At 42.4% G+C, this 23,499-nt stretch overlaps 1 protein-coding gene across 3 annotated transcripts in view; it reads left to right on the forward strand.

The window, feature by feature from the left end:
• Nucleotides 1-23,499, forward strand: part of SOBP (sine oculis binding protein homolog) — a 208,329-nt gene that overhangs the window by 133,447 nt on the left and 51,383 nt on the right. For all 3 annotated transcript variants that reach the window (XM_066607371.1, XM_066607388.1, XM_066607380.1), the window contains one exon: nucleotides 18,360-18,455. In XM_066607371.1, coding sequence (XP_066463468.1) covers nucleotides 18,360-18,455 — 96 coding nt within the window. The remainder of the gene's footprint in view (nucleotides 1-18,359; nucleotides 18,456-23,499) is intronic.

The following is a 23,499-nucleotide window of genomic DNA, read 5'->3' on the forward strand; positions in this document are numbered from 1 at the left end:
GTGACCACTATGTCATATCCTGCTGCAATGGAAGTTATTCCAATAAATACAGGTCACCATAAGCTCCCAGGCTGTAGTGAGTACAAATAAAAAAATAGCTAAGCATGAATGCCCATGGACGGATTTGAACCGCGCTTTCCGTAGTGGAAATCCGCACGTGAATTCCGCAGTGGCAAAGGTCTATTCAAGCTAATAGCTTTCTGCCTGCCAATGCACACATGCGGATTTCTACCACAGATTTCCGCTGCAGGAAAAAAATCGCGGTACACCTGCGGCGGAAATCCGCGGGCATATTCCGCATTGCTCGTGGGCATGAGCCCTATTAGTGAAGGGACAGTATGTATGCGTGATCATTTGTTTATAAATTAGTTATTTTCTCTGTATAATCAAAGATTTCTTAAAAATAGAAGAGAATGAAATGTGTAGTCAGAGGTGTCCTCATTAAACATGTGTTTCACCTGAAATGACAGGCCAGTATTAAGCTTCAAAACATCCTCACCTCCTTGAAATCTCTAAAAAGAGTCCACATGTGAATGCCACAAGAGGCTACTGTTAGAGACCTCATTCAAGTACACCATGAGATACATGGGTGCCGATGCACAAAATATGAAAGCTATCAATAACTTGGTGCCCACTAGAGTAACTAATCAGAACTTTTGGGATAAAGGAGCTGCATCTTTTATTTCTTCTATTAAGAAACCAGCACAGCTCATTTGATTGCTGAAATGTTATCGCCTTTTCAAGCATATTATACTTCCCTCTGCAATCTCCCCCAAACTAGTTTCTCCAACCAACCTCCGTATTTCCCAGGGAGCCAACTGGAGCCATATCCCAGCAGTCTGAAGATGTGATGGCTTCTTTGGAATTACCCTTTACCAAAGAAGAGAGGGCATCAGTCATTTCCTCCCTCCCTTCCGGCAAAAGTCTGGGCTCTGAGGAATACATTGCCAAATTTTATAAAGCTGTTCAGGAAGAACTAACACTTTTCTATCCACATTCAAAGTTGTCTCAGATACCATGTCCTTTACTACTTCATGTGTTAAAGCACACTAAAGATTGTACGAACCCACAGTTGTTCACCAGCTATAGACTTAACTCTTTGAGAAATACAAACAAGCTCTAAGCAAATGCTTTTTGCAAAAAATTCGAGCTATATTCCTGTGGCCATGGCCCATCTCGATCAAGTGGGCTTTGTTCTAGCTAGAGAGGTACATGCTAACCTGCTCAAAACCTTCTCAAGTATTCATCATGCCCGACAAGGCAGATCTCACTAATGTCACTTTTGCTTCATAGAGTCTTTTTTCTTTCAAATTGGTCTAGGCCAAAAGATGTTTCATCAAATATTAGCTTTGTATAGAAACCCCGAACCACAAATTAGAATAGATGGTTCTTTGTAATCTCCCTTCAAATTTGCCAGTATCATCAGGTAGGATTGTTGTCACTGTCTCTCCTCTTATATACAGTTGTCATGAAATATCTCGTCATCTCCATTTGTAACAACAGTGATATTCAAGGGTTCCAACAGGTCACTTGCAATCTAACTGCTCTGCTTTCACCGATACCTTGCTCATCTATGGCACTTACCCACATACCTCCCTACCTTCTCTAGTGTCTGCAATTCACAAATTAAGCCATTATAGCAACTATAAGATTGGCAGTCGATGACTTTCAGGTATTTGGGCATACAGATCGCCTCGGTTCTGTCAGACACGTATAGTTTAAACTACCATTCCCTGCTCAATGACATAAAAATTGTTTCTCACCAAATGGGACTGTAGGAATTTCTCATGGTTGGAGAGAAAAAATATACTAGAAATAAACATCCCGCCACCTTTTTTATCTTTTTCAAATTATCTCAATTTGCTTACAAAATTATTTTCCTCCAAGAATTGCCAAAGGAACATTAAAAGAAAACAAGCTGGTGGCCTTGCCTTCTCTGACTGCCTTTCCTACTTTATTTCGGCAGCTAGCACAAGAATCCTAGACTGATTCCATTATGAACGGTGTAGTAAAAAGAGATGAATAAAGTGTCCCCCCAGCTGTCCAGTATCAGTCAGCTGACGTTCAGGGCACTAGGAAAGCTGAGTTGACAACCTTTCCCCTTACTAGATAGATATTAGAAGGGTAGATAGATACCCGAGTGATAAAGATATGTGATTAATAGATATGCATTGTGATGTGAAAATTGTAGTCTGTCAGTCATTTTGTATAGTTTGTAGAGAGAAGAGTTAATGGTCTTTCCGCATATAGGAAAGCTGAGTGCTGAGCTACCTTTGAAGTAGACTTCAGGAAAGGCTGTTACACTTCTCCCCCAGGGGGTCTTTGATGTCCTACAGCCCCTCTGGAGCCAGAGCCAGCAAATGTTTGTTAGGAAATAAGGAGAGGAAATAGGCTTCACCTCTTAGTAGCTCTTTCCCTCCCTTACTGGTCCAAATGGTCGTAACTGACCTGATAACTTTTGGAGGCAAAGTTAACAAAAGAACGTGCCCGTAAGACAAAGGAAAATGTAATATAGGAATTATGAAAGATCTGTACGTCGCAGCCCGATGACGTGGATATTTTGTGGAACGTTGTATCCCCGCTAATAAGATGCAGGGATTCCCACATTTGCACGACGCTCAGAAACCGAGAATTGCGTATCTCGGATCAGATGCGTCCAAAACTAAGAGGAAATAGGCTTCACCTCTTAGTAGCTCTTTCCCTCCCTTACTGGTCCAAATGGTCGTAACTGACCTGATAACTTTTGGAGGCAAAGTTAACAAAAGAACGTGCCCGTAAGACAAAGGAAAATGTAATATAGGAATTATGAAAGATCTGTACGTCGCAGCCCGATGACGTGGATATTTTGTGGAACGTTGTATCCCCGCTAATAAGATGCAGGGATTCCCACATTTGCACGACGCTCAGAAACCGAGAATTGCGTATCTCGGATCAGATGCGTCCAAAACTAATCATGCGTGGGCTCAAAACACACGTAAAATCACAACAGGAAACATCGTTGTCATATTTTCATGGTGGGTCACACCCACACGGAGTTATGAAGGAAATATGTATTTCAGGGAATTATGTGTTCCAAGATGAGCCAACCCCCATGGGGGCTGGAAGGAACTATGTGGGAGTTACCCCAGTGAGAGTTTAAAAATCGCACACGAATGTGTGCTCAGGGTCAGCCCCTTGGAGGTCACTATACGTGAGGTCTGGTCCGCAGTTCTGGCGCGACTCCACGCCACAGAATGGTAACACTCTTCTTTTAATCCCTGTTATTTTACTGTCTGTGATATCATATGTAAGTCTCTTGCCATTTATCTTGTAACATCATTTTCGTATTTTTTCTGTAAATAAGCACTGCTCTTTTCTTTGAGAATTAAACGTTAAATTAATTAGTGAGCCTCGTCTGTGTTAACACGAAACCATATTCTCCGAAGATTGTATTCATAAGTCATAGATCGGGTTCCAATTTACCGTAACCAAATTGGTGGTGGCAGCGTTTTGTATGCAGATTGTAGAGTTCTGGGGTGCGTTAGAACGGATCAGGTGGGTGATTTGAGTTTCCGCTTCGCATGCGTGCCGAAGTGTGGGGAAGCTAAATACAAATCAGCCTGTATTCTAACGACTGCCAGCTTGCAATACTGCAGAGTGTTGGAGGACCAGAGGCGGGATCGATAGGTATCGTCCCTTCCCCTCTCTCCTCTTGTCCAGTGAGGGACAAATTGTTAATCAGTGCAGGGCCAGGTGGGTTGCTGTAGAGTTGTGGCTGTGGCTCATGGTCGCTTTTCAGGAGTCTGGAAAGTTGGGTACCAGTCACTCCACAACCTAAGAGCCTTTCCTTCCTCGCCCTCGCCCGGCATACGTGACAAATTGGTGGCAGCGGTGGGATGACGTTAACACGTTCGTGCCAGGATTAAGCAGTTAGTCCTTGTACGAAAAGAAGCACCCAGTCTTTGCGAAGATTGGTGCCCTTCTTACGAGGTTTCACTCAGTGCTTTTTGTGTAAGAGACTTACGATATCCCCAGACAGTCCCCTTCCCTTTCTTCTTGTTTTCTATTCTATCTTTTATTTGGCAAAGCAACTGCGGAAATGGCAACTAGAAGCCAGGCCGCTAAGCTAAAGGGGCAGGTGACCGAGGTGCTGGGAAAAGACGATTTCTCGCACCAAACCACAGCGAACCCCGATACAGAGATGGATTACTCCATCGGAGAAGAGAACTTTGACTTGCCTATCCGAGAGGCTCTACAACAGCTGAGTGCAAAGAACCCTAAGCGGTACATGTCATTTGTTCGCAAGCTGCAAGAAACTGCCAAGCGAGAACGCCAGGCAGAGCAAGAACGCCGGGCACAGCGAGAAGCCGCAGAGCGAGAAGCCGCAGAACGCCAGGCACAGCGAGAAGCCGCAGAACGCCAAGCTGAGCGTAAGCATCGGCTGCGAATGGCAGAACTCGATGCGCAGATTTTAAGAGCACGGACACGTGGGTCCAACGGCACGAGGAACGTGCAACCCCAACGAGATTTCTTCCCTGTTCTAGAGGAAGACGGAGACCTGGACATTTTCCTGAGGGACTTTGAATGGGTCTGCCACCAGTACCAGCTGCCCACCGAGCAATGGGCCAGGTACTTGACCCCAGGGCTTACGGGCAAGGCCCTGGAGGTGCTTATGGAAGTGCCCCAAGAACAGAATGGTGACTACGAGGTCATCAAAGCAGCCCTGATCCGGAAGTGGACCAAGGGACAACCCATCACCCAGTCTGCGGACCTGGGAGATATCATGCTGAAGGAGCAGTTCCTGGAGACTGGTACGGAGGACATCCGCCAGTGTGTTCAGGTCTGTGACCCCAAAGCTGCAGACAGCTACGTCGCTGACCAGAGACCGAATCTTCAGATATCTGAAACCAGCTGGAGAGAGGGTAAGCAGAACAGTGACTCTGACCAACTCTTACCCCTTTTGCCTAGATCCTCAGGGGGGTCTGCTCCCTCTCCACCCTCCAAGTCTCATAGGGAGACACGCCAATGTTTTTCCTGCAACAAAGTGGGCCACGTCAGCGCCACTTGCCCTGACGTGAAGACAGCCCCCTTCTCCAAGCCTCCTGAGCCTGCCGCAGGTATTATCCGGGCAGGTGGGGGTAGTAGAAAGGACACTGGCAACCTGCAAATCATCGCTGTAGGAAAGACTGTGACTGTGGAGCTGCATGATACTGATGCAGAGATGACCATCATGCTCACTGAACTGGTGTCCCCCACGGACATGATTCCTGAAAGGACTGTGACTGTGATGGAAATTGGGGACACCCACCCTACCCTGCCTATGATCCGGGTGGATCCCGATATGGGTGCAGGGAGGGATTTGCGGGAGGTGGAGGTATCTGATGACCTGCCTGCCAATGTTTTGCTAAGATCTGATGAAATGCACAAGTATGAAGTCATTGTTGCTATGAATAAAAATGTTGATGTCATGTGTGTTCCTGCGGAGGTTGGTGATGCTCTTGAATGGTGTAGCAGTGGCAGCGATGACGCGATGTGCACCACTCTTGAGCTCACTGAACTGACGCAGCCTAATAATGTTGAGGTGTCCTGTGACACGGTGGAACTCAGTGATGTCACACCTGTGTGTGATGTCACAGAGGATTTCCCCATATCTCCGGTAATAAGTACGGACGGTAGTCCAAGAAATAACAGCAATGTGAATTGTGCTCGGTCAGAGCCTGCACGTACCATCGCATGGTGTGATGCGGCAGGTGAAAGCCGACCAGTAAACAACGCTGACCCAGAAGTATGCCCAGTTGGATTGAAAGAGGTGGCATTCCCCCAGAATCCAGCTGACATACTGTCTGACCCCAGTGGGGTCCTGTACTTGACATCGACCCTGGCTGCTCCCAGCCAGGAGTTCCAGGCCGCTGGGCATTCTGATGCCAGCTTGGGGGTGTTGAGGGACCTCACGAGGAAACCTCTCTCTGTGCCCGATGAAGGTAATATCCATGTGGATCTGCTAGCCACCCCGCTGGTGGACGGATCCATCAGGGACACAGATCACAGCCTGCAGCTTTCTGGGGGCCAGCGGTCCCAGCTGCAGGAAGGCCTACTCCCCTTCATGTCTGCTTTCACTGGGAAACCAGGGATGGCCCAGTTGACAGTTCACCAGGTGAACACTGGAAGCCGTCCCCTGGGTAGGCAGTCTGCCTACCAAGTCTCCCCAGAGGTGCAGGCAGATATGAAGTGGGACGATGAGGAGATGTTGCACCTGGACATCTTCCAGAAGCCCCAGAGTGCATGGGCCTCGTCTGTAGTCCGGGAGCCAAAGGAGGACCGGACAACCCGGTTCTGTCTGGACTACAAGTTGAACGTCATCACTGTGTCTGAAGCTTATGCGATGCCCCGCCTCGCTGAGCTATTGGACTGGCTGGCCAAGGCCCAATACATAACTATCATGGATCTGCGCCAAAGGTTTTGGCAGATGCCTGAGACAAAAGAGCATCAGCTACAGTTGGTCAGCTGGACCACCAATTGGGAGTGTTCCTTTTCATCCCTGAAGGCTGCTCTGTCCCAGCAGAGCGGAGCAGAGGTGGGTTTCGTAGGCGATCTGTGGGATCAACCTACTACACCCACTCTAAAAAGGGGAGGTGTAGTAAAAAGAGATGAATAAAGTGTCCCCCCAGCTGTCCAGTATCAGTCAGCTGACGTTCAGGGCACTAGGAAAGCTGAGTTGACAACCTTTCCCCTTACTAGATAGATATTAGAAGGGTAGATAGATACCCGAGTGATAAAGATATGTGATTAATAGATATGCATTGTGATGTGAAAATTGTAGTCTGTCAGTCATTTTGTATAGTTTGTAGAGAGAAGAGTTAATGGTCTTTCCGCATATAGGAAAGCTGAGTGCTGAGCTACCTTTGAAGTAGACTTCAGGAAAGGCTGTTACACTTCTCCCCCAGGGGGTCTTTGATGTCCTACAGCCCCTCTGGAGCCAGAGCCAGCAAATGTTTGTTAGGAAATAAGGAGAGGAAATAGGCTTCACCTCTTAGTAGCTCTTTCCCTCCCTTACTGGTCCAAATGGTCGTAACTGACCTGATAACTTTTGGAGGCAAAGTTAACAAAAGAACGTGCCCGTAAGACAAAGGAAAATGTAATATAGGAATTATGAAAGATCTGTACGTCGCAGCCCGATGACGTGGATATTTTGTGGAACGTTGTATCCCCGCTAATAAGATGCAGGGATTCCCACATTTGCACGACGCTCAGAAACCGAGAATTGCGTATCTCGGATCAGATGCGTCCAAAACTAATCATGCGTGGGCTCAAAACACACGTAAAATCACAACAGGAAACATCGTTGTCATATTTTCATGGTGGGTCACACCCACACGGAGTTATGAAGGAAATATGTATTTCAGGGAATTATGTGTTCCAAGATGAGCCAACCCCCATGGGGGCTGGAAGGAACTATGTGGGAGTTACCCCAGTGAGAGTTTAAAAATCGCACACGAATGTGTGCTCAGGGTCAGCCCCTTGGAGGTCACTATACGTGAGGTCTGGTCCGCAGTTCTGGCGCGACTCCACGCCACAGAATGGTAACACTCTTCTTTTAATCCCTGTTATTTTACTGTCTGTGATATCATATGTAAGTCTCTTGCCATTTATCTTGTAACATCATTTTCGTATTTTTTCTGTAAATAAGCACTGCTCTTTTCTTTGAGAATTAAACGTTAAATTAATTAGTGAGCCTCGTCTGTGTTAACACGAAACCATATTCTCCGAAGATTGTATTCATAAGTCATAGATCGGGTTCCAATTTACCGTAACCAAATTGGTGGTGGCAGCGTTTTGTATGCAGATTGTAGAGTTCTGGGGTGCGTTAGAACGGATCAGGTGGGTGATTTGAGTTTCCGCTTCGCATGCGTGCCGAAGTGTGGGGAAGCTAAATACAAATCAGCCTGTATTCTAACGACTGCCAGCTTGCAATACTGCAGAGTGTTGGAGGACCAGAGGCGGGATCGATAGGTATCGTCCCTTCCCCTCTCTCCTCTTGTCCAGTGAGGGACAAATTGTTAATCAGTGCAGGGCCAGGTGGGTTGCTGTAGAGTTGTGGCTGTGGCTCATGGTCGCTTTTCAGGAGTCTGGAAAGTTGGGTACCAGTCACTCCACAACCTAAGAGCCTTTCCTTCCTCGCCCTCGCCCGGCATACGTGACAAATGGTCTCAACTATGGATCCAATTGGAGATACTGACATCCCCCAACTCGTTAATAATATTCCCTTGGTTATGTAAGTCTATTTGGACAGATGCTAGAATAAGGACATTTCTATCATAGCTAATAGCCTGATACATTTATATAAATGAGACCCTCATTTTTATCATCATTGCTTGATTCTGCCCCTTTAGTATTTATAAATATTTTAAATAACACATCCTTAAAATCATATGAGTTGATCATGCCAGAGCATGACAACTTCCCTCGATAAACTCTCCAGAATCCCTCAAATTGAGTCACTTTTATGACAGTGCCTCCAATTAGAACACTATCTGCCTTTTGAGACCCTCTGTGTATCAACTATGGCCACAAGCAAAATAATTTCCACTATATACGACTTGAACCTAGCTGAACTTTCCAACACCTCTCCGACATTTCTTTCCAGCTAGGAAAGAGAACTCAACCAGACATTCTCCTCAATTCAATGGACCCAATCATTCCCCTTCTACTCTAAAATTTCTCTCCCATGTAAGGCACAAAAACTAATGATAAACTCCTGACTCAATGGAATGCAGTCCTGCCTTTCTGAAGCACGTTTGCCATGCAGTTGCATACATCATGCACTGACTCAGATTGTCACAAATTCATATATCACACGGTATTCATTTTCATGCAAGATTCCCTGTTTGGAAAAACGACTACACTTTTCAATACAGTGGAAAAAGTATGCCATGTAATTAACTTTTGTTTTATTGTAAATCTTCTTAATTGTTTTTAGTATTGTACATTTTGTGTTTTATGTCATCATTACTGCTTGTGCTTTCTTTACTTTTATTGTCTATCAATCTAAAAACAATAAAAGCATTTAAATATGTGTTTACATTGCACCATAAAACATTTATTGCAACACACAGATTTTTGCAGCTGTGAAACAAGGCTGCTGTAACTATATGTATACTAAAAGCTCATTTTAGGCACAATATGTCCTTAATGACCATATTGCAGAAAATCTCAGCTGCAATAATGTGGAATCTGTTCTATAGGCTACAATATGTTTCATTGTGCATGAATACAGAGCGCTTCTGCCTTCATCAATAATTTAGAGTAAGAGATTAGTAAACCGGTAAATTATTTGTGCTGTCCCTTTATTGTAACTACTCAGGTGTTATAGTACAATACCTTTCTATTATTTAGCTGATGAATAGATGGGGTCTATTTTCAGACATTTATTTTAATCAATGAAGGATTCCATCCTGAGTGAGACAGATCAGCGATTGAGAATACAAACCGCTTTAGCTTATAATTTACTATGTCTTTATATAAACCTGAGTTCACATCAGCGTTTCAATTTCCGCTATTCTGTTTCATTCTAAGAGCAGAAAAACAAAAATAAACAGATTTGGTAAAATCCCACTATATTTCAGTTGGAGTTATTTGGTTTCAGTTTGCTTCCATTCTAACTAGTTTCCATTTTTTTAAATGAAAAGGAAAGACATATGTGCAGGACTTTTTTTCCATCCAGAAAACAGAAACCAGACAGAATGGAGCTTTTTTTTCTTCCTTTTTTGCATTGTACAGAAACTATTGAATTTGTATGCTTTTGGGCTTTCGTTTAACAAATCCGTTAAATCACACTGTGTATGCGCAACTGGAAAGCCAAAAAATTAAACTGAACAGATAAGGAACTGATGAAAATGGAACCTAACTATCAGTTTTTGCACTAATCCATTTGACGTATTTGTCAAAATCCTGGATGTTTGCTTCAGTATGCATGAGTTACAAATCTGTTTTTTAAAATTTGAAATGAGAAAGAAACATTTCTGCTAAAAACATATGAAAGATGTAGATGTAAACACAGCCTTAGGGCTCCCACACACTTGCGTTTGCGTTTTTTTGTTAACATGATTGTCAATGGGACTTTCTAATGTTAAAAACGCAATGCAATGCACCAAAATCGCAACGTTTCCATTTCTTTAGCCATGGAAAATAGAAGCAAGCTATCCATTTGCCTCCATTTTTCATTTCCGTTTTCATTTCCACAACGGAGCAGCTAGACTAAAGCAAAAAATGTTAGTGTGAACATAGCCTTAGCCTTTTGTTAGACAGCTTCAGGTATATTTACAGGGTAATATATTTGCAAAATAAATAAATGATGTATTTGTGCAAGAAACATAAATTATACCAACAGTACATAGTGCTGTTATTTTGCCGTTTTATTACCACGACCTACATTTTATAGAATATACTAAAATATATACAAAATCATATGACAGTTACAGAACCAGTAAAATATATAAGACTTCTTTTACATCTATACTTTGGTTTTCATTACCCTGCTTAATTAACGGAGCAGGAAAACGGAACCCACTGACCAAATGGATCCATCTTATGACAGAACTGAACAGTGCTGAATTGACCCATTGACTATTAATGGAGTCTATTGGGTTTCCATTCGGCCTTCTGGCCTTTTTTCAGGATGATTCCGGCATGTACCACTATTTAATCCTCTTGGGTATTTTAATAGAAATTTGCAACGAAGGCTCTGACACTGATGTGCACAAACCCTAACCCAGGCATAGGTTCAGTTAAGAAAAAAAAAATTAAAAGTAAGGAAAAAGGCAAAGACCTTAGAGAGAAAGAAATTGTGGAACCTGAGTATATGATATAAAAAACTTAAACAATAACTTTATTATTATATCAAGACCAGCACAGCACACAATTCTGGGTAAATTCAGATTTATGGTATGCTTGATACATAACCCGAGGAAAGCATCTAACATGCAGAACAAGTGTTCTATTGGTATACAAATGCCTGGGAAATTTCTGGTCAAAAATGTTGTGAACTGAAATTTAAATTACATTTTATAATAATTAAAAAAAACATGTAGCATATATTTTATTTTACTAGCATACAGTTGCATACATCTGTCTATATTTTAAATGATTCCAGCAAATGTAAGCGTCTAATATGGTCTGATTTGGGCCTTATTTCTGCTAAACTAGAAGTTGTTTCTATTAAGGGGAATTATCCTTTTTCCCAAAAATATTTTAAAAACCTATAGTATGTATCTATGGATGTATTTTAATAAATTAATATATTACGTGCTTGTGTATACATTATATTGCACAATTTGGGATAGCTTATTACTATATTTATTACTCGATGTGTTTGTCTAGAAGCAGTATGGCTGTTTAATGAAAATGTATAATTTTCAAATGCCATAGTTAGAAAACCTCACTGGGAATCATATATCAGCTTATAAACCATCCTAAGGGTCGCTTCACACGAGTGTGTTTTTGTGCATGCATACACACACACAAAAACACGCTTCTATTAGCCCCAATGCATTCCCTATGGTGTGTTCACATGTCCATGCTTTACAGGTGCGTGCCTGTAAAGATAGGACACGCATGCACCATAGGGAATGCGCGCATTGTCTTCAATGGAGCCGCGGCTGTTGCTGGCGGCTCCATTGAAGACAATGGTCTGCCGGCACCACTGAAGTGATTTTCAGGGAAGAGCCTTGCATATAAGCTATTCCCTTAAAAAAACAAGAATTTTAGTGTAAAAAAAAACAAACAAAAACTTATTTGTCCGCCGCTGCCATGTTCCTGCGGGGATGAAGAACACATCTGCCGCATGTGGCAGATGTTTCCCCAATCCCCGCGAGGAAAAGTAACTTCCTGCTGCACCTGCCACATCTGTGACAGATGCAGCAAAGGAATTTTTCATCTCTGCAGGGAATAAAGAATTCCCTACCACAGCTGTCACAGATGACAGCTGCGGTAGGAGATACAGCTGCTGGCATCCTGTAATTGTTTTTCAGGGAAGGGCTTTAAATATAAGCCCTTACCTGAAAAACATGAAAAAGTGGAGATAAAAATAAAAAAAAAAACATACTCACCTTTCTTCAGCTGCCGGGGCTCAGTAACGTCCAGCTGGCTCTTCTACTGCACTGCTCTGAGGACTATTCAGCAGTCAGGGATTTAAAATCCCCGCCTGCTGAATGGGCTGCCTCTGATTGGCTGAGCACTGTGACCAATCAGAGGAATATGTTGGCGCTATATAAATAAAGATTATTATTAAAAGGCTTGGTAAAAGTTAAAGCATTGTATAATTTTACTGTACAGTTGCAAATGAAACTATTCAGCCCCCATTGCAAATTAGGTTTATTTGGAAAATTTACTCATTTTCAGCTGTTTGCTAAACGATTAAAAATAAATACATTTATTTAGCTTAATACAACTAATATAGCAAATGATTTGTCCAAATTCAAAAAAGAAATGCTAGTTTTAATGACTACTGCAGTTTCAGAATTTTTCAACCCCCCTCATAGGAGCACACATTTGCAAATCAGGTGTTGTCTCAAGCACACTTTGTACAACTAATTAAGTTGCATCAGGTGTGTTTGAGATATAATACCTGAACTGGTTACGGCTTTATTGACTGTGATTAATTTAATTGCATGTTAGAAGATCAGGAAGGGCATAATTTCTTATTATAAGGCCATCAATGCTGCTCTGAGAAATATGCAAATGGGAAGATGGAACTCTCTACAACACTACCTATTGGAAGGCAGCATTCCTGCAAGTCAGTATCAGACAAGCCTTGTAGCAACGACTGGGAATTGTGAGCCAAAGCTAGAATCTTCTCCAAAAGATGAACCATGCACAGACAGCCGTTTTGGGGTAATTGCTCCTCCAATTGCCCCTGCAAAAGATTCTGACTTTGGCTACAATTCACAGTCATTGTTATAAGGCTTGTCTGATATTGACTAACAGAAATGCTCCTTTCCAATAGGTGGCGCTGTAGAGGTATTGTTCCATCTTCCCAATTGCATTTTATAAATCTGACTAATTCAAAATAGTGGTTCAAAAAGATAAGAGATAATTGCCTTGCATAAACTACAAAATAAATACAAAAATAAACTGTAGCAAAGGCACTGTGTTTCTAGAGATACAGTTGGAAGCATTATTTGCAAGTTCAAAGTTAAAAGAACACTGGCTACACTACACTACCTGAGTGTGGTAGAAAGTTGAAAATATCATCGACTGCTACCAGATTCCTCAGAAGACAGATAGTCAAAATCCCTCAAATGATTGCAAAAGACAAGCAGAAAGTTTTGGTGGCAGCAAGCACTGGTGTTTCTATTTGCACAGTAAGATGTATAATAAATGCTGAAGGTCTTCATGCCTAAACTTCAAGACAAACACCTCTACTGATCCAAAAACACCCAAAAGAGTAAATTCAATGAATGGCTGAGCTCTGCCTGTGATTGGCTGAGTACTGTGACCAATCACAGGCAGCGCTCAGTTGTCATTCATTGAATGGCTGAACGCCAACTGTGATTGGCTGAGTGCTCAGCCAATCAGATACAGCGCTTTCAGCAGTCGGGGATTTTAAATCTCTGCCTACTGAAAGAGCTTCAGAACACATGCTAGGGATGATTTTCATTTAAAGCCCTTCCCTAAAAATCACTGCAGGAGTTTCCGGCAGCCCATTTTTATCAATAGGGGCTGCTGGCAGCAGTGGCACCCCATTGAAAGCAATGGCAGAACATCGCGATCCTCTGCCCGAGTTGTGACAGCTTTAGCAGGGGATTCTTTACCCTCCGCGGGCAGTCCCCTTGTCACTGAACACTGTGACAATGCTGTCGCAGTGCTCAGTGATGAGGGGACTCCCCGCAGGGAATATTGATGCACAGCACGGACCTATGGTGCCACACATGTCCAATCTTTTGCAGTTGCGCGCGTTTGCATACCTGTAAAACATGGACATGTGAACACATCATAGGAAACCAATGGTTCTAATAGATGTACAGTTAAAGAACACATGGTAGCGGCTTGGCGATGCTTTGGGGCTGGCTTGCTTCTGTGAGGAAGCAGAAGCTTGGGCATCATTGGAACTTCCAACAGGACAATGATCCCAAGCATACTTTAAAGTCCACCAAGGCTTAGTTTCAGAGCTCCTGGATAACTCTGGAGTGACTGGCATAGTCGCCTGACTTAAAACCCATAGACGATCTTTGGTTGGATTTGAAGAAAGTGATTACAGTACAGAAACCCAAGTAGGTTTTTGAATTAGAGGTCAGTGCCCCTGAGGAATGGGCTAACTGTCCTCAGGAATGCTGTCAGAAACTGGTGTATGGCTATCTATCATCCTTGCAGCAGATGATAATAGTAAAAGCTTTGCTAAGGATTAAAGATGCTTGCTATAAACGGTTAAATAATTTTGAGACTGCAGTAGTCATTAAAAGTGACATTTTGTGTTGAATTTGGAGAAACTACTTGTTATATTTGTTGTCTTATGCTATTTAAATTGTTATAGCTTTTTTAAAATAGCCTAAAGCTTGTAAATTTGGCAACTAAACCTAATTTATAATGGGGGTTGAATAATTTTGATTGCAACTGTATACTGTGAGAGAGATTTGTTGACTGCTTAACTGCAAACATTTGAAAATAGGCTGAATTTTCTATTTGTGCTTTAAACTTAAGGACCAAGCACACTAAATTTACAGTGCTTGGTCTTGGGCTTTAACTCCAGCCAATAGTAATAATACGGTGCAGAGCTAAAGCTCCTGCTGCTGTAAGGTGGCACCAGCAAGTCATCTCCTCGACTATTAGTCACAGCCAAGGACCTGGAGAAGGCAGAAGCAGTTTTTAACCCAATAAGTGCTACACAGTGAAAAGAGAAAGTAGAAGTGTTACTTCCGCTATTCGACCCAGCGATCACTTGACTGACAGAGATGCCGGGTCCTAGCAGACACAGATCAGCTCTGTTAGTGACTACTGTCACTACAGGTGGATATTTTCTGCTGTAACTGGGTTTACAATGGATTCCCAGAGCTCCAGTGGAGAATTATGAAATGAAAAAAAAGAAAGATACTGTGAATGACCCCCAGAGATCTTACATATAGATGTCATGGAGGACATAGATGGTAAATAAAAACTGTTACAAAAATAAGTTTTAAAAAATCACAGAATTAAATAAAAGATTATATATAAAAAAAGAAAATGACCTAAAATTAACACTTAATGCAGCTTGCAATCCAAGATTATACAAATTATGTATAAAAATGTCCAAAACAAAATGAGCAACCCATTTCTGTATTTTAGTATAAACATATTAATTTTAAAAATAAATTAAATTTAAATAAATAAATAAATAAATTTTTTGGGTGACAGGTATGGCGGCTATTTTCTTCTAGTTTGGAATCACTGACCAGCCCCTCTTTGCAACTCTGTACTTACAGAGCTGGATTAATTTTAGTGGAGAATCTGGCGCAAAATATTTGGTAGGAGTCATGAGCCAACCACTTTGGCGCAGAGATATAGCTGCACACATATGAGTGGCCCTCTATACTGATGTCTATGAAAATTATGGAGAGAAACTCAGACTTTAAAATAGAGTGCTACATGAGTACATGGCCAACCCTTCATCTGTCTTTGGCTTGATGGGATCACAGAAGGGCTATCTGGAAGGGTAGGCTCAAGGGCTGGTGCCCTCCCTGTAATCCCGCCTTGTGTACATCTATGTAGTATGACAGTTGTGGGCTATAACCTTTGCTACTACACAAAGGATGAAACATATTTCAGTCACTGTTTACAAAAAAGAATGGCTTACAAAAATGATATATTGGAGAATTCTTATATTAGAAGAATTCTTCTTCTGGATTCTGATATCATTGATGGTGTACCTTGTAATTACTCAGAGCTGGTAATATATAGCATAGCATTCTTCATTATAATCCGGGGAGTTTAGGGCTCTGAAGAAAATGCACACTCTCTTTGTGCACAGTGGATTATGACCGCTGAGCTAGACGTACTGTATATTTTATCGCACACAACTACCTGCTGCTTTTTGAATGACTCGTACACCTCCTCCACATGTACACTTCTTACTTTCCATTCATCTTTTCTCTTTGGTTCATGGGTATTTTTCTTAAATGAGTTGGCGACATGCCAGAAAGTCACAATTTAATGCAGAGCAAAATGGAATATACATAATTATATGCAAGCCATATGGGCTGTAGACAGCTCAGCTGTGAGATTCAGGAGACAGGAAAAATGAAAGAGAGAGAGGGGGCAGATCAGTGGTATCAGATGAGAGCAGAGCAGAGTGCAAATGTCATAGAAATGAACATTTTAATGAGCATGTTTCTGACACTCCTCCTCTCACCTTGCTCTTCTCTTACACTCTGCAAGACAAAGCAGAATAGTGGCAAAATCAAAAATTCCATCAGCCATCATTACTAATGGCCCTACTTAATGCTACTATTTAAATAGCAGTTTTCTTAATTAACAGTTTAGATCAAAGCAGCTTCCACTGTGTCATACATAATCCTCAAGACATATTTTATCTCTGCATTTATAATGAGGCTCTATTATTGTTGATGGTTTAGCACCTCTTCATAATCTCTGAGTTTAAGAGCATTATAGAAAAGCACCGTTCACTGTAGTATTGACTGCCACTGGCTGAAAACTGAAGATCTTTTCTTTAACAGTTGGTACAATTGCTCATTATTTGATATTTTATGTACAAAATACTTATGAGTGGCAGCATTTTTTGGGTTGATAATCTAAAAGAATCATTCTTCTAAATATTGCATCCAGCAGGTTCAAATAAGGTGAATATACCGTCCGGTAGAATATGTTCACAGATGGCAGATTAGTTGCAGAAGTTTCTCCATTCTATACATGTGAATGGAGGATGTTTCTGCAGCATGTACATAACAGTTGCAGAAACGTCTGCCATAGGTCTGCCACATGTGAAATAAATATAACAAGTATATGTAAAATTCATTATCTATGATTATCTAGGGATGTGCCAAATAACACCGGGTTAGGCCGCCTGCACACAGCCTGGTCGGATTCCGCATTCGGGATCCTGCGGCAGAATCACACCCGGTGTGTACCTGTCTACCATCTTCATATCTGGGATGTAGACATGCCGGCATAATATTGTCTAGCAAGGACGCAGAGCCCGCGACCTTTCCGCAATGATGATTGCGGAAGGGTCATGGGGCGGACAGCTTCCATTGATTATTTGCAGCATATCCTGTGGAATTCGGAGGCGGAAACTGTGTGTAAAGTTTCCTCTAAACACCTCTTTTAAATAAGTATTTGCCCAAAATGTAAAAATGACCTCATTGTAAAATTAGACAAAAGATATCATCCAAAGTTTTTAATGATCTTACAGTAAACTGATGACCAGCTGTCATTTTCACAGTCTACTCAAGCTATAACAATGTGACAATCAAGGCTGTGTTCACACGTCTACTGGAAGCTCTTGCAGAGCCTTTCGCCGATCAGGCATGAAATTCTGAACGAAATAGCGCAGCATGCTTATAGTAAACAGGGTCTGCCCAGCACGGCTTGGGATCGGTATGTGCCAAATCTAGCAGTTTTGGGTTTTCTGTTCTTCGGCTCCTATGATGAACAATCGAAAGACTTACCACTGGTGTGAACTTAGAAGCTAATTCAAAGTTTGTATCCAATATAGCTGCATTTCTTGATGTCAGCTTTCAAGATTGATCACTAGAACAAAGCTGAAAATTGTCATTTTACATTTTGCATGGAAATCCTATGTTCACATAAGCTGGATTTACTTCAGATATTCCTTGCAAATTCCACACTGAGTGTTACAGCAAAATGCTATACAGTGCAAATTATTGGGGTCATCAAAAGCCCATTTACTGTGCATAATGTAGAAAACCCAGTGTAGATTTTAGGTCTTACTGTGCATTTTCAAATCTGTGAAATGTTCCAAGAAGTCTCCGGACTAGAGGTAAGCAGTTTTCAGGGGAACTAGAGATGAACCCAGTGTCAGGGTACATGTCATTTAAGTTTTTTCATAAACATGTGAATTAGAATGGAAATGTGTTTAGAGTAAAGGGATAACTAGCCATGACAAGCATTTTTAGGGATTGTTTGAATTAAAGCAAACTTGTCTTCGTGAAGGGTTAGATATACTGTTTCACATTCATTCTGCCATTCTTGCTTTATTTTGATGATTCCGATCTGTAAGTCCTATCACAACTTATGCATGACTCACATAAAGTAATGTGTTAAGTATTTATTTGACAATTTAGATTTATTTGTTATTATTTCCTTATTTGCTTGCTATGAATGTAGGTATTTGTGTTCCAAGTCCCTTAATAGGCCATTATATTTTCCTTCAGGCTAGAGATGAAGACGGACATGGTGAAAATTTTCCCCAGCAACACTATGCTAAGGAAACTCCGAGACTTGCCTTCAAGAATAACTGCGAACTACTTGTAAGAATAATGTTAATAATAATCATTTTTAAACAAGTCGAGATTGTTACTTTAGCAAAGTGTAAATGCTTCAGTTTTAACAAGCTAACAGTATATAGAAGATCAGGCTGAGTTTGTCATTTAACACTGTGATGTTTAAGGCCAGCTGCACTCGGGCAAGTCGGATTCCGCATGTGTAATCCCGCAGCAGAATCCGACCCTGTGCCCAGACGGCATTTGCGTGCCTTTCCTTATCTTCTCTGTACTGCAGATGGTCTGCATGGCGAGCTGTCAGACATGCGCAGCACAGACTTTTTTTTAAACCTCTGCTTTGACACGGAATCCGCGACATTTATGCAATGCCACTGCGGAAGGGTCGTGGATTGGACAGCTTCCATTGAGTCTTCAATGAAAGCCATCCGCGTGGAATCCACACAAAAATAGAACATGTTGAGATTTTTCCTCCACAAGCAGAAAATCGCAATTGATTTTTTCCTTGTGTAGAGGAAACAGCATTTTTCAATAGCATGTTATAAGCAGTATTTGCTGCGAAATCTGGAGGCAGATACCTACTCCGGATTCCGCAATGTAAATCCGCCCGTGTGCAGGCGGCCTAAAGCATATCTTACATTATATATAACTGGAAAGAAACTAATTCTATGCATTTCAGTATTCTTAGTCAGCCTTTGCTGTTCTTTTTCTTTGGTACAGAAAATAATGCTGCCTAATTCCCCACACACTTGGATAAAAACTATTAGGGCTTAAGCAGACTAACGTATTTGCAGATGTGAAAATCTCGCCCATATAACGCGATGAAGCTAAGCCATTGATTCCAATGGCTTCATTCTCACAAGCAAATTTCTTGCATCAAATCCTATGTACGTGAAAAGATAGGACCTGCCCTATTTTCTACGCCCACGGTGACTTAACCCTGGATGACTGTCTGGCACATATGTGCCCAACAGTCACCCCAAGAACTATCACTCCTGAGCTATCACATAAGAGAGATAGTCGTTTAGTGAAAGGAGGTGGAAGCTGTTGGAGATCTCTGTCTGCCGCCATTCACTGTGAACAGGCAGCTGTTCAAAGATAAATTACTGCCTGTTTATACTAAGCAAAAACGAACACTCCAGATTCCGCAATGCAGATCTACCCGTGTGCAGCCAGCCTTAAGGCCCATTTACAAACAATGATTATCGCTCAAAAGATGTCTTTTAAATGACAATTGTTGTGTCATTTACAACGCAAGATGAGCGATCACCTTGCGCTGTGAGTGGAGGATGCAGAAGACAAGCGGGGTGTTCCCGCTTGTCTTCTGCATCCAGCTGTTCCCTACTCCGAGCGCCCGGCTGTTATACAGCCGATTGCTTGGAGCAGAGGGTGCAGAAGACAAGCGGGGTGGCCCTGCTTGTCTTGTGCATCCAGCTGTTTTCTGCACGGAGCGCCCAGCCATATAGCCGAGCGCTCCGTGCGGGGTATGGACAACAGAGCTGGACCGCTCTGTTCTTCATACCCCGCCTGTCATCAGGGAGCAGGATACAGCTGAAACAATAGTACTAACTGTATCCCACTGTGAATCCTTGATAAGACTCATCGTCATCTTTCAGCACGCTGAAAGACAATGATGAGCGACAGGGTAACGAAATCTGTATGATGTCAGTGCAGTCAGACTTGTACATATTTTTTGTCAATCCTGCTTTTTGCCTGAGATAACCAGAACAAAAACTGTTCTAGAGAGGTGCTAACTTACATGTACTAGAAGATGGGGCAGATGTAAGGGAGTAAGAGTTTGTTTAAACCTGACGATTTCTTGTTTAAATGACTGAGGGCAAAAACACATGGGAGCAGGCACTAATACAGTCGCCGCTACGTAGCGCATTATTGCGTAAACTGTCCTGCCCTATCTTTTCTTGCACGTAGTATTAACATGCGATAATCCCGCTGGTGAAAATGAAACCACTGAAATCAATGTTCTGTTTTGCCCTGTTTTGCGGCCGCAAAGCGGAACAAAATGACAGTCATCTGAAGAAGCCTTGAATGATCGGTATTTAAACCGAACGAAAAGTGAAAGAACCAACGATGATTTTTATTAGAGATGAGCGAGTATACTCGCTAAGGCACATTACTCGAGTGGGTAGTGCCTTAGCCGAGTATCTCCCCGCTCGTCTCTAAAGATTCGGGGGCCGGCGAGGGACGGGGAGCGGTGGGGGAGAGCGGGGAGGAATGGAGGGGAGATCTCTCTCTCCCTCTCTCCCCCCTGCTCCCTCCTGCTCCTCGCTGCAACTCACCTGTCAGCGCCGCCGTCCCCGAATCTTTAGAGACAAGCGGGGAGATACTCGGCTAAGGCACTACTCGCTCGAGTAATGTGCCTTAGCGAGTACACTCGCTCATCTCTAATTTTTATGCCTGTATAAAATGAATGATGAACGAAAAGCAAATTATTTATCATTCGTCGTTGGCTGCGTTTACACAAAACAAAAATCGTTCATTTTTGCTTGTTAGAGCATTTTTTTGTAACGATAATCTTTCTGTGTAAAAGGACCTTAATACATGACTGCATGATCAGACTATACAGTGTTTATTTGTGGTGTGTAACCATGGAGACACATGGCACTGCATAAAGAAGAAGGAAGGAGATTTTTAATCAAAATTCCATGCAAAGTAGCTCACTTTTTAAATTTAAGATTCATTTAAGCATTAAAAAAATCATGATTCACACCCGGATATCACATTTGCCAGCATGTGAAAGTCCTGTGGATGCAAGGCGTTTATGTGTGAAAACAGTCTTGCATTACTGCAGGGATGAAGGGAAACCCCGACACGGCAGAGGTACGCAAAGTTCCACCATCTACCTTTCAATGTGGCCAGCACTGCTTCTGCCGGCTCTATTGAGAAGAATGCAGCAGCCAAATAGAACATGCCGCGATTTGTTTCTTGCATGCGGGGCCATGCAGGAAAAAAATCGCTCATGTGTATGAACCCATTTAAATCAATGGTCATTTAATCATATTTGTGCCTCTCACAAGCACACAAATCTCGCACAATTTTCTTGCCTGTGTGAAGATGGCCCAAGAATGCACATGGCATTTAATGTGTTAAAATAGCCCATCTGTATCATGAATCACAGGCATTATAGCCGAACATCAAACAGGATAGATAAAAGATGATGAGAAGAAACACACATGGCGTGCTCTTGATAGGCAGATCTATTGAAAACATATATTTAAAATATATTTTTTGAACTATAGCCTGCGTTTGGAACGTGTAGTGTATGCCCATGATGTATGGTGGCAGTGTTATGATACTTGCTTGACTATTTAGTTAAGGGCATATTTCTGTGTTCTGTGCGTTTGCGTGATCTACAGAGCTTAACTTATTATTTCCAATGGGTTAAATTACACGAGCATTGTTCCTCTTGCACCGCTTAGTGCGAAACTAAATAACTTTAGCATGTTCCAGCCTGAGAATCGCCCATTATTCTCTATGTGCATGCAATTTTTTAATGTGAGCGCGATTTTAAATTTTGTCCTATTGAAACAATATGCGATTTTCACCTGTCAAAAATGTACCTGAATATCGCATAGTAACATAGTGTGTAAGGCTGAAAAAAGACATATATCCATTCAGTTCAGCCTATTAACCCCAATGTTGATCCAGAGGGAGGCAAAAAACCCCCAATGAGGTCGTAGCCAATTTTCCTCATTTAACCCCTTAAGGACCAGGCTGTTTTGTACCTTAAGGACCAGACACTTTTTAGGGATTTTACTAGGGATGAACGAGTATACTCGCTAAAGCACTACTCGCTCGAGTAATGTGCTTTAGACGAGTATCTCCCTGCTCGTCCCTGAAAATTCGGGAGCCGCTGCAGCTGACAGGTGAGTCGCAGCGGGGATCGGGGGGGGAGCGGGCGGGAGAGAGGGAGAGAGAGATCTCTCCTCCGTTCCTCCCTGCTCTCCCCCGCAGCTCCCCGCGCCGGCCCCCGAATCTTCTGGGACGAGCAGGGAGATACTTGGCTAAGGCACATTACTCGAGCGAGTAGTGCCTTAGTGAGTATACTCACTCATCCCTAGATTTTACCCATGTTGCGGTTTTACTGCTCTATTTTTTTTCCTTTAGCTACCAAAATAATTTTTGCTGCGTTTTTTTCTTCCCGTGACATATAGGGTTATTTTTTTTAGATCTTTTTCACTGACTTTTTTTCCTGTTTTTTAGTTTTATTGGGGTAAAAAGCTAAAAAAAAAGATTTTTTTAACATTTAGGCCTTAGTCACACGGGCGTTTTTTCGCGCGATTTGCGGATCGCATGACGGATGCGCATCCGCAAATCGCGTGACCGGGGCCAAAAAAATCACCTGAAAAATCTGCTACTAGCCGCGTTTCATTAGAAACGGGCTGGAGCTGTCCAGCGCATTGAATTCAATAGAGCCGACAATACAGCCGGCTCTATTGAAAGCAATGTTCTGCGGGCGAGCGCAGGGTGAATTGTCGGGAAGGGCTTAAATATATAAGCCCTTCCCTGCAATTCATCCAGAAAAGTGTAAAAATAAAAAAAATCTATATACTCACCTTGTCCCGGCAGACGGAGTTCAGAGCAGCCGGCCTGCAGTGGGTGTGAAGGGGGTGTGAGTCAGACCTGCCCCCTGATTGGCTCAGCGCTGAGCCAATCGGGGGCAAGTCTGACTCACACCCCCTTCACACCCACTGCAGGCCGGCCGCTCTGAACTCCGTCTGCCGGGAAAAGGTGAGTATATATATATTTTTAATTTTTACACATTTCTGGATGAATTGCAGGGAAGGGCTTATATATTTAAGCCCTTCCCGACAATTCATCCTGCGCTCGCCGGCAGCCCATTGCTTTCAATGGAGCTGGCTGTATTGCCATGTTTCTCATGTATGTATTGTTGTTTTATTCTGTAATATTATTCTGCTTATGTATGGAATTGTGTTTTTTGATGTCATGTAAGACCTCTGGGGGACATTCACATGTTTTTTTTTCTTCCATAACTGGGGCATCCATAGGAGCCCCAGTTACAGGGGAACGCAACCCCTCTAGTGACTTGCAGAGC

This window comes from Eleutherodactylus coqui, chromosome 1, assembly GCF_035609145.1.
Source record: "Eleutherodactylus coqui strain aEleCoq1 chromosome 1, aEleCoq1.hap1, whole genome shotgun sequence".
NCBI classification, from domain to species: domain Eukaryota; kingdom Metazoa; phylum Chordata; class Amphibia; order Anura; family Eleutherodactylidae; genus Eleutherodactylus; species Eleutherodactylus coqui.